The following is an 11,175-nucleotide window of genomic DNA, read 5'->3' as shown; positions in this document are numbered from 1 at the left end:
CCTATAGTGTGTCTGCGTCTCTCATGGTAGTTGGACTTTCTCAGTTTTTTTCTTTTTTTCCTGTTTTCTTTTCCCCAAAGTCTTGTCAGAACAGAACAGAATAAAAACACAAAAGGGTTAGAGGGGTAGTTGCCAAAGACATAAAAGGGGGTGTAAAAAAGTAAACCAAAAGACAACAACCAAAAAGTGTCAAAGGTGTCTGAAATAAAAACAAAAACAAAATAGTTTGAACAAATCCACCTGCTTACTCTACACTAAAAAAAAGACTGTGTGTGTATCACAGCTGTAGTTTTTAACCCCCTAACCAAGGCTCAAGTAGACTTTAGCACAAACTTTTAAAAATAAAAGATGGCATCTGTCACAACTGAACAACAAGGTCATTGTGGTATCTTAGCACCAAAGGCCTTGTTAGCAGAAAAATACATCACTTCCATAATCAGAATTCTAATACATCCGGCTAACAAGACCTCAATGTAGCACCGCTTTCTCCTTTCCATTATACTTCCATTGTGTAAAATCTACCCTGGTTCGTTTGTCTAAATGGGTAAAGGTGGTTTCTTGTCTGAGGTAGCCATTAGATTTCAAAATGAAGTCGAACCCCTGTCTACTGCTGTACACTGTGTGACTCCTGCAAGAACAAAGATACTTTTTTTCCCATGCGATGGCTGCTCGTCCTGGAGGGTAGAACCACAAGACACTTTTTTACAGTCGTTTTCCATATTTATTTAACACCTGAACATGGTACAAAGCATTGTTTTTCTTTTTCATTGTCCTTCCGCAGTGGTAGAAAAAGTCACCTGTATCTGATGTTTTTTTGTGTTTTTTCTTTTTTTCAATTCCAGGGGGGAGATTTTACGCTTTACAAGTATAAATTATTTTCTTGTTGCCAGTGAAACAAATGAGTCCTCTAAAGAATCCTTGGTGTAGGTGGTGATAACATAGTGGTCCCAGGAAGAAAAAAAAAACTGGATAACACACGCATCACGGTCTTCAGAAGCGCAGTTTTAAGCAAGTGGATCATTTTGACAGCCAAATCAAACTTGAGGGGTTTTTTAATGCATAGGAAAAGGATTTAGAGAGATGACTGCTAGAAAAAAACACACACACTCACACAAACAATTTCAAGTCCAGATTTCTTTTTTACAAGAAGCAGACTGGGCCAATTTCAATGCCAAATTCCTGATCAGGTGCACCAACGTCCATAGGAGCGATGTCAATGATAGGCAGACGGGATGTTTTCGTTGTCTTGTAATCGATGACTGTCTTGCCCCATGAACCAGTGTGTGACTGCGTTTGATAACGAGATAGAGGAAAGAAGAGGAAGAAGAGGAGGAGGAGGAAGAAGAAGAAGAACAGGCAGTCAGACACACATCATAACCCATGACTACTATCAAACACAAAACGTATTCAAACTCAAAGTACACAGTTGAGGGAGACTCTAAAAACAAAACGACTAAAGGTAATATTTTTGACTCACATTTACCATGTACAAAATATACTAAATAGTGTATAAAAAAGTAACACAATAACAACAATAAGAGCAAGCGACTCACCGTGCAAGTGTCCTCGACCACACTGTATGTGAAGCGGCTGTTGCCCTCGGCTCTGACTTCGATCTCGTTGGAGCCCTGGAGCAGCAGGGCCTTCTTGAGGTTGCCCGACTGCTGGTCCATGTAGGCGATGCTGTTCTTGCAGTGGTAGGTGATGTTCTGGGAGGCCTCTGTGGCCATCAGGCGCAGGAAGGTCAGCTGGATGTTGACATCCTGAGGGCTGGATGCATCATTGCCATACTCGAACTGGTGGTGGTAGTTGGTGGTTGGTGGTGGCGGTGGTGGTGGTGGTGGTGGAAAAGGGGAAGTGAAATACAGTAAATTAGCATTTGAACACAGGCATTTGAAAACAGCACCATGCTCAAACTGGATATCAGAACGTGTTATGAAATAAACTTCACTTAAGTATCTTTACTCTTTACTGTCCATTTTAAGTAATTTGATCAATGAAGTGTTTTTCCTCCTATTGATATCATTTTGTTTTGTTGACTTGGAGGCTGTTGATTACTTTCTTATAACATCTGAAATGAATAAATACATTTTAAATCATTAAATGACCTCACATGGTCTTCATATGAGGCGTGGGGCCAGTTTTTTAAGATATGATTCAATAAATCAAAACCGCATCAAGAGGAGATCCAATGAGGTTTCGAAATGCTATGAAATGGTATTTACCTGGAAGCCATCGGACATGGACTCGCTGAACCAGACGTGCTTCTTCTCCTTGATGTTCTTGCTTGTGTACCAGTTCTTCTTGGGGATCTCGGCGACGGTGGGGTAGACGCAGGTCTCGCCAGTCTCCATGTTGCAGTAGACCTTGATGGCGTCCTGAGTGCAGCCCTGGTCGGGGTCGATCCAGTACTCTCCTGGATGGGGGAAAGAGTGGAGCAGAAGTGTGAGTGAGTGAGTGAGTGAGTGAGTGAATGTGAAAAAAGTAAATGATGTGGGAACATTGGTGTGGTGCATGAGGATGAGCCTTATGTCAAATTGAGTGTGAGTGAGTGTCGAAAGCCTTTGTGAAGTTAGTGGTGCATGGGTGAAATGTCAGTTATGGCACAATGGTAATATTGTGAAAATCGAAAATCGGGTGAAACTAGGTGACCAAGTTCTTATAGCAGTAGGAGCACACTTAAAACTTTAGTGTCCCATGTTACATGGCAAACTGTGTGCTTATCAGCAAGTTAAAACTGGCATAACCATACAGGCAGAAGGCAGCCGTGGCCTAATGGTTGCACCAGTAGTCTAATGCTGGGAGTTTGGAGTTGGGTTCAAAGGTCACAGCAAAGCTACAGTAAGTCTAGAGTGCCATAATGTAATGTCATGTGATGGGAGCATTAAGACACACACCGCTCTTTCAGTCTGGGAGTTGGGTTCAAAGGTCACAGCAAAGCGACAGTAAGTCTAGACTGTCATAATGTAATGTCATGTGATGGGAGCATTAAGACACACACCGCTCTTCCAGTCTGGGAGTTGGGTTCAAAGGTCACAGCAAAGCGACAGTAAGTCTAGACTGTCATAATGTAATGTCATGTGTTGTGAGGATTAAGACACACGCACCGCTCTTCCAGTCTGGGTGGCACATCTTCAGGTCACGGCAGGTGCGTGCTGGGTTCTTCTTGGTGCCGTCGGGGCTGCGGATGCTCTCAATCTGCTGGCTCAGGGACTTGAGGGTGGTGTCAACCTCCAGATCGCGGTCGCGCATCACGTTGGCGTCGTCGGCACGGAAACGGAAGGGATCGGGGGCCTTCTCCTGGGGCTGGGCGATGAAGCCGAGGTCGAATCCACCACCGGGGGCGCCGGGGGGTCCTGGGGGTCCGGGAGGTCCAGGGGGTCCCTAAAGATGAAGAGGAACAGGAGCGGTAAGACATCGAGGAGGAGAGCACATGGTTTAGAGTTGCACTTTTTAAATTCAAACACTGTGCATTGACGCAACAGGTGAACGGTAGTCTTGTGTCTGTTGACTTACAGAGGGTCCAATCTCTCCAGTGCGACCACGGGGTCCAGGGGGTCCGATGGGTCCGGGCAGTCCGCTCATGCCATCCTTACCGGAGGAACCAGCAGATCCAGAAGGTCCCTGTGTGTGTTGAGGAGAGACCACAGTGAGATGACATGGCAGAAACAGACATTGCTTCTCTGACCTCGGACACTCATAGGGAATTGACCGGGTCTTTTGTGCCATAGACTTGAAGTGGCAGTGACCTTAGGGTCTGAGATACATGGTGAAGTAGCCGAATGATATCTGTCTCTGTAACTATTTGAACACATCTCAAATTACTAGCTTGTAATAACCTAAACTAATACATAGCTATAGATGCTTAGCTTGTTGCTATGTAATACAAGAGGTGATGGTCTTATTTTCTGTAAGTACAGTATTAATATTTTTGGAGAAAATGTTTAACTACAAAAATAACAGAAACAACATTCGACAAATACATACTCTGGGTCCAGCAGGTCCATTAGCGCCAGCAGGTCCAGCCTCACCAGATGACCCCTGTCCACAGAAACAACAGATTAGTGGGTTGTCTTCCAGTGAACTGTAGTGACATGGATGCCATAGTGTGCTGAGTAAATCAAAGGTGTTTGGGATATAAATGCAAAAATTGTTTGTGTTTACCATAAATAAAATAAAATGTGAGGTGATGCCATGAAAGGTGATTGATGTGGAGGTGTGAGCTGTCAATATGACTAGTTTAAGTGGCAGGTTGTTGAATGTAGTGGTTGGCTTTCAGGAGATCCAGGGGAGTGTACTCATTCAGATTGAATGATTAGTTTTCTGTGTGGTGCTAGGTGGAAGTTGTAGCAGTGGAACAGAGAAAGGTTGAGTGGTGTGTGAGAGATGTTTGTTGGCTTACAAGAGATCTGGCGAATGTCCTCAATCCAAAAAGTGAGTGACGTGGTGCTCGGTGGTTCTGTAGTAGATGTTATGGATTTAAAGTAATGTAAATGGTGTAAAGAGTGAAGTTGGTTTGCTTACGGGAGGTCCGGGGGGTCCCTGCATGCCAGTGAATCCTCTGTGTCCCTTCATGCCTCTCTCGCCAGCCTCACCAGCCTCTCCCTTGTCTCCACGAGCTCCAGCGGGTCCCTGTGAGATACACAAGAAAGAGAGATGCAAATGAGATTCAGCTTGGCGGCAGGGTTGCCAGATGAGGCTCCTGATTTCCAGGTCAAAAAATGCTCAAAACCCGCCTGGAAGCACTAAATCCCGCCCAATTCTATTGATTTCTATGGGCAAAATTGGGCGGGTTTTCCTGCAAAATGTAATTTTTGGGGAAATCGCCCAATCTGGCAACACTGCTTGGCGGTTCAGTTTGTGCCGCTGTTGTGCCTACAACAGCAGGTTCAGCAGTAAGGATAATGGGTTGCTAATATGCCGATGCAGGACAAGGGTGTCACAAGGGTGACACGTCTACATTACTGTAGAGTGACAAAGACAGGCCTAGAAACGAATATATTGCATGTAAGGATTGTATGTACAAAAATATTCATATTCATGAATATTAGCCATATGAGAAAATATACATGATATATACAGTATTGTATTGAGCGATTCCAAGTCTACAACTTTTTCTATGGCAGTTAAGAGAGAAAAAGCGTGGAAGACGCAGAGAAATGCACTCTGGCCACCTAACAGGCTTAGATCAAGACTGACAAAAGGCGAAGGACAATTATACTTACAGCAGGTCCACGGGGACCGGCAGGGCCAGCAGAACCAGCAGGGCCAGCGGGGCCCTAGAGGAGGCAAACAGAGACAAGGAGACAAAACACAACAAGGTTAACCCAGGTCATCTCACATCATATTCACCTTCCTTAGAGGAGGAGAATGGTACTCTTCCATTCATTGTGTTCTACTGTGCTTTGGTGGTGCAAAGGTCAGTGGGGATTTTTCGCAGGCACTCACAGACTCTCCACGGTCACCAGTCTTGCCAGCGGGTCCGACGGGTCCAGGGGCTCCAGAGGGTCCGGGGGCGCCAGGGGCTCCAGAGACGCCAGACTCACCACGGTCTCCCTATGGTGGCACCATGGAGGAGAAGGTGAAATGAGTTAGTGACTCACGTAGAAAAAAGAAGGAGAGGAAACTGAAAACTGAGAGCAAACCACAGATATGATGTGACATCATCTGAAGAGTTTTTGTGTAGGGTCAAAGGTTGTGACTGAAAAAGGGGTGCACTAAAAGATGGGGTGCACTAACCTTGGGTCCAGCAGGGCCATCACGTCCAGCAGCTCCCTCTTGTCCAGGGGCACCCTGAGAGAAACAAAACAGGAGGAGTAACTCTGTGCACTTGATATTGAATGTCTCGCTACGTGTTCTAAATTGGCTGACAACTGTTGTGACTTATTTTGGTATTACTGTACTTGTGTGGCAAGATGATTCTGTGCACCTGACATAGACCTTATTTCTACAGACACATTCTGGGAGTGGTCTGGTTGAAGGTCGACTAATGACTACTGGGGCTTGTTGTGTTGCGATTACTGTACTATACCTGCTGTCATCTACAGGGACATTTGTTGGAGCTATTGTGTTCAATTGGATCTTGGGACATGGATCCCACAAACGGGATTCAAGTCATAGTCAGATGAGATCAGAACAACGACTCCCTCAGAAGACTGCCTGGTGTCCAAACAAATCCAGAGAAGACAGAAGGTAGGAAGAGAGCTTTGTGCCCCAAGTGAGCTCTCACCTCACGTCCAGCCTCGCCAGGGGGTCCAGCAAGTCCGGCAGGTCCCATGGGTCCACCGGGTCCACGCTCACCACTGGGTCCACCAGGTCCAGCTTTGCCAACCTCTCCCTGAAGTAGAAAACAAGTGACAGGTGTGAGTAGAAAGAAAGCAAAGGAATGGAAACAACTCTCTCTGTCATTGACTCAAGATGGCCAAAATCAGTATGAAAATGAGAAGGTAAGAAAACAACTCCTTCCTTGTCAGATTGGACTAATACACCAATACACTAAACTGTGGACATGAACTACATGCGTAAGAATGGTCCTCCTTGTCTTTCATCTAAGCTGTTGGTATAATTAGTCATTTCATTCAATGGGAATACTTACAGAGGGTCCGGGAAGACCAGGGAAACCACGCTCTCCTCTCTGTCCAGGCAGACCAACAATACCACGGGATCCAGCAAGACCCTGAGGTCCGGGGATACCAGGGGCTCCCTAAGATAGTGAGAAAGAGAACTTGTAAGTGTGTGGAGCACAAACAAACCTTAACATGAGGAACTCAAGCAGCCCAGAAGTGATAGATGGATATCAGTCAGTATTTGAATCTTGGACTGTAGTTGTTTCTACTGATGGCCAGAGTCCTGGAGACATACAGAAGCACTACCAGGTATGCAAATGTTGGACTAGGTGTATTGTCTGTAGAATACTGCAGAATACAGTTCAGTGGAACACTGAATATCTAAGTGAATGTGGATTCAGTAAGTAAGTTTGTCTCCCCACTTATCTCAAACTCATGGAACAGTGCAGATGCATGGATTAAGGTGTTGCCAAGAAAAAGTTAGGATGCTTACAGAGGGTCCCTCTGCTCCAGTGGCTCCCTTCTCGCCAGGGGCGCCAGCAGGTCCAGCAACTCCGACCTCACCAGGGCGTCCAGCAGCTCCGGTGTCACCACGGTTACCCTTGGGTCCCTCCTTGCCACCAGGTCCGGGAGGTCCAGCTGGTCCAGGGTTGCCCTGAAATGGGCAAGGTCAACAGGTCAAAGGTCAGGAATTGGAAAATGTCTCAGTTTGGACTTTTCCCATGATGCTCTACTGGGAGTGTGCTTGATTGAATGATGTTTCAAAAGTCAAAAGAATACAAAATTGCATAGAAAAAGAATACAAAAAGTGTATGGCAGGCTACTTACAGAGGGGCCGGGAGGTCCAACTCTTCCGACAGCACCAGGGAATCCAGTAGCACCCTAGTTTAAAAGTAGAAATACAGAAATGCATTGATTTGTGTGATCCTGAAGACTATGATCTATCCCAGCAGCAGAACGTATGAGTTGCAAGTATTTTGTGAATAATTGTACTTACGGGAGGTCCAGCAGCACCACGGGCACCCTTAGCTCCAGTAGCACCAACGGGTCCCTGTTGGGATGCAGATATGTGTTAGTAGGTCAGAAGAGTGAGCAGGGATCACATTTAATCGTTCTTGGCCTATGATGTCTGTTAACCGTGTGCTCGGATGAAGAAGCTGTCCATTAGGAACACTATAGAATTAATATAATTGGTTGTCACACACTGATACTTAACCATACAGACTTGCTTTGGATGCTGTTTCTAATTGCTCAGGTACAACAACTGATTAGGGGATGTGACCACCTGTGTCAATTAAGAGGATTAATTGATAAGCTGTTTTAATGAAGTGCATGCCTCCCTCTAGTGGCCCCCTGGCCTGATTGGGGGTAAAGTGGTTGTGTGTACGTGTGGGTGCCTTCTTTTGGCCTGGTTTGGGACCAAGTGCTACCGGGTATGTGGCCTGCTCCTAGCCTAATTTGGAGCACAGTGGTTCTGTGAGTGGATACATTCTATTGACTTAGTCTGGGGCAAATGGCAGAATGTGTATGGGTGTCTACCTCTCCTGGCCTGGTTTGAAAGTGGTCGTATGTATGTATGTATGTATGTATGTATGTATGTATGTATGTATGTATGTATGTATGTATGTATGTATGTATGTATGTATGTATGTATGTATGTATGTATGTATATATGTATGTATGTATGTATGTATGTATGTATGTATGTATGTATGTATGTAATGTATGTATGTGGGTGCCTACTTTTCGTCTGATTTCTACTCATGTCTGGATTTGTGGCAAAGTGGTCATGTGTAAGGGGCCTACTCCTACCCTTATTTAGAGCAAAGGGGAAGTGTGAATGAAAGTTCCTTCTTGCTGTCTATTATATAACAAAGTTGTGTGTGTGTGTGTGTGGGGGGGGGGGGGGGGTGGTATCAGGCTATCTGGGTTGGGTGGGTTTGATGGGTATGGTGTTTAGTTTGGTGGTTAGTGATGGGTTTGGTGTTCAGTTCATGGGTGTACCTGAGGTCCGGGGGCACCAGTGGCTCCAGCAGGTCCGGGAGGTCCAGAATCACCCTTGGCACCGTTGTCTCCAGCCTCTCCCTTGCCACCAGGCTGACCGTCAGCACCCTGTATTGAGAAGGGAAAGGAAGAACACCTATGGTAAGACACATATGCACTAACAGTACCCAAGTAGAGATTGGTACAGTGAATTGGGTATGGATATATTTGTTTGGGTATTCGGGGCTACAGTAAATAAAGTAGAGATATTATGTTGGTCAAAAAGAAAATGGAGGTTGGTGAAGAGGTGATAAAATTAGGCCATGATGTATTTGTTTGGGAATTCGTGGATAAGAAGAGGTAATTCGTTGATCCTGAAGGAGATTGAGGTTGGTGAAAAGGTTGTTTTTGGACACTTACAGGAGGTCCAGCGAATCCAGCAGGTCCAGGTGGGCCAGACTCTCCACGCTCGCCCTAAGCAGGACACCAAACACAGGAGAATTAGGCAAGGTAGTGTAGGAGAAAGGGTGCTGCATGTTGTAAGTCACTGTCACTGTTGTAGGTGGGGGTGAAATCTGATATTTTGGTTTGAATTGTACTGCAGCTGCTGCTGTCGATGTTTCCAATCAGTGCAAATGAGGTTACGGTCATGAAGAGGTCATGAGATATAGTCAAGGTCACAAAGAGGTCAAGAGGTGAAGAGATATACTCACAGGGGCTCCACGAGCACCAGAAGGTCCAGCAGGTCCTGGGGCACCACCCTCACCCTATGGTTGGACAAACAAAGAAGAGTTCAGGACTTCATGACTTCAAAATGGCAAAGAGCTCAAAGTTTGGAAAGAGGGAGGGTGATTTCAAGAACTTGGCTATGTGAGAGCTTGACAAAGCCTGTGATAAAGGGCAAGGTCCCAAATGTTCAAAGACTTGATGTTTGATGTAAGAGAGACCAAAGAAACTCACCTTGTCACCAGTTGCACCAGTGGGGCCAGGAGGTCCAATAGGTCCGGTCATACCACGCACGCCATCCTTACCAGGGGCACCATCGGCTCCCTTGGCACCACCCTCGCCCTACCAATGCAAAAAAACAGCAAATGTGTTAGTCTTGTGTGATTGAGAGTGGGTGTTTCATTTCCTGTTCATTATAAATATATTGAGATTGTCAATGCACTTAGGAATGAGGGTGTTATTGCAGCATTTAATCAATCAACACATTTCAATTTGTTCACTTCAATTACTCAGTGTGGAAATTACCTTGGATGGATGATATATGTTTGTGTCAATTAATTTTAATTAGCATGCCTGCCCTGCACCCCTCAACCCTGCTATTCTTTGTCTTTGGGTGACTTGAGTCAGGGGTGCCCTCAGTTCAATTTCAGACTATGAACTTACTCTCTCGCCCTTAAGTCCTGGGAGTCCACCAGCGCCGCGCTCGCCGGGCATTCCCTGCAGTCCGGGGGGTCCCTGGGCACCAGGAGCTCCTGGGGCACCAGCATCTCCCTGTTGGGAGAGGAGAAACGGCAAGAGAGAAGAGAGAGAGAGCAAAATGTATGGAGTTAGTTTTGTTGGGTGATGATGAGCTAGTTAAAACCATGGTAGTTGACGTTGTTCTTGCAATGAGTGTTGTAGAAATCGTTCTTGATGTCTCCGAGTTTGCAAGGTTAGCTAGAGTAATCATGTTGGTGACATTAGCAAAACAAACACTGAGCTAACCGGACTGGTCATTATGTCAGTGATATTAGCGAGAAAAGTACAGCACCTGATTGGTTGTGTCATAGTCTTGGTGACATTAGCAACACAACAACACTGAGCTAATTGGATTGGTCATAATCTCAGTCATGTTAATGACACAAATACAGGGCCTGATTGTTGGTGGTGTCATCATCTTGGTTACATTAGCAACTCAAGTACCTGAGATTGCTGGATTGCTTGGTATAATTATCTCTGTGATATTACCAAGACAAACATACACAGAGCTGAATTGGTTGGTTTGCCCATCTTGATGGTTGTCGCTCACCTTAGCACCATCGTTACCAGCAGAGCCAGGGGAACCACGGGCTCCAGCAGGGCCAAGAGGTCCTGGGGCACCACGCTCACCGGGGAATCCTCTGTCGCCCTGGAACACAACAAGACAACAAAAAACATGAGCTTCTGGATCTACACAAACACTGTAGTGACAGTCATAATAGCCTTTAAGAGTGTATTGTCACACTGGTGTGACGGGAATGTTCGGGCAGTGAATATTCTATAGAATTCTGCCCGCCATACAATACAATTTAGAATTTTAGAATCTTGCATTGTTATAGAACATATTCTTTTTATAGAATGTTCAAAAACCCACACTCTTAAAGGTTAATCAATCAGGTGTAAAATGGATCTGGCTTGATAAGGCATATCGAAACACACATGGGTCAGATCTAGATAAAAATACTGTTGCGGTTGTAGGATTGAAGACATGCACATTAACTTCTGGATCTACGTGCACATAGATGATCAGTATCAGTAGACGATTCTTGAAGGATCTGGTGTGATAAGGATCTTTTCTTGATCATTAAATGAGCAATACTCACTCTGGATCCAGCGGGTCCAGCAGCACCAGCCTCACCGGGCAGACCCTGTAGGAAAAAAA

General features: G+C 45.4%; 1 protein-coding gene across 1 annotated transcript in view; it reads right to left on the bottom strand.

Annotated features, from left to right (window-relative positions):
* Nucleotides 1-11,175, bottom strand: part of col1a1a (collagen, type I, alpha 1a) — a 29,067-nt gene that overhangs the window by 228 nt on the left and 17,664 nt on the right. Inside the window, exons 30-51 of the mRNA XM_063187793.1 lie at nt 11,117-11,161; nt 10,564-10,662; nt 9,939-10,046; nt 9,510-9,617; nt 9,263-9,316; nt 8,970-9,023; nt 8,571-8,678; nt 7,564-7,617; nt 7,395-7,448; nt 7,060-7,221; nt 6,596-6,703; nt 6,230-6,337; nt 5,740-5,793; nt 5,449-5,556; nt 5,226-5,279; nt 4,525-4,632; nt 3,988-4,041; nt 3,517-3,624; nt 3,108-3,384; nt 2,226-2,416; nt 1,554-1,796; nt 1-1,287 (exon numbers count right to left, since the gene is read on the bottom strand). The exon at nt 1-1,287 is cut by the window's left edge and continues 228 nt beyond it. Coding sequence (XP_063043863.1) covers nt 1,141-1,287; nt 1,554-1,796; nt 2,226-2,416; nt 3,108-3,384; nt 3,517-3,624; nt 3,988-4,041; nt 4,525-4,632; nt 5,226-5,279; nt 5,449-5,556; nt 5,740-5,793; nt 6,230-6,337; nt 6,596-6,703; nt 7,060-7,221; nt 7,395-7,448; nt 7,564-7,617; nt 8,571-8,678; nt 8,970-9,023; nt 9,263-9,316; nt 9,510-9,617; nt 9,939-10,046; nt 10,564-10,662; nt 11,117-11,161 — 2,406 coding nt within the window. The 3' untranslated portion in view covers nt 1-1,140. The remainder of the gene's footprint in view (nt 1,288-1,553; nt 1,797-2,225; nt 2,417-3,107; nt 3,385-3,516; nt 3,625-3,987; nt 4,042-4,524; nt 4,633-5,225; nt 5,280-5,448; nt 5,557-5,739; nt 5,794-6,229; nt 6,338-6,595; nt 6,704-7,059; nt 7,222-7,394; nt 7,449-7,563; nt 7,618-8,570; nt 8,679-8,969; nt 9,024-9,262; nt 9,317-9,509; nt 9,618-9,938; nt 10,047-10,563; nt 10,663-11,116; nt 11,162-11,175) is intronic.

The sequence above is a fragment of the Engraulis encrasicolus genome, chromosome 2 (genome assembly GCF_034702125.1).
Source record: "Engraulis encrasicolus isolate BLACKSEA-1 chromosome 2, IST_EnEncr_1.0, whole genome shotgun sequence".
In the NCBI taxonomy this organism is placed as follows: Eukaryota; Metazoa; Chordata; class Actinopteri; order Clupeiformes; family Engraulidae; genus Engraulis; species Engraulis encrasicolus.
The sequence above is the reverse complement of the archived record's forward strand: the minus strand, read 5'-3'. Positions and strand labels throughout refer to the sequence as shown.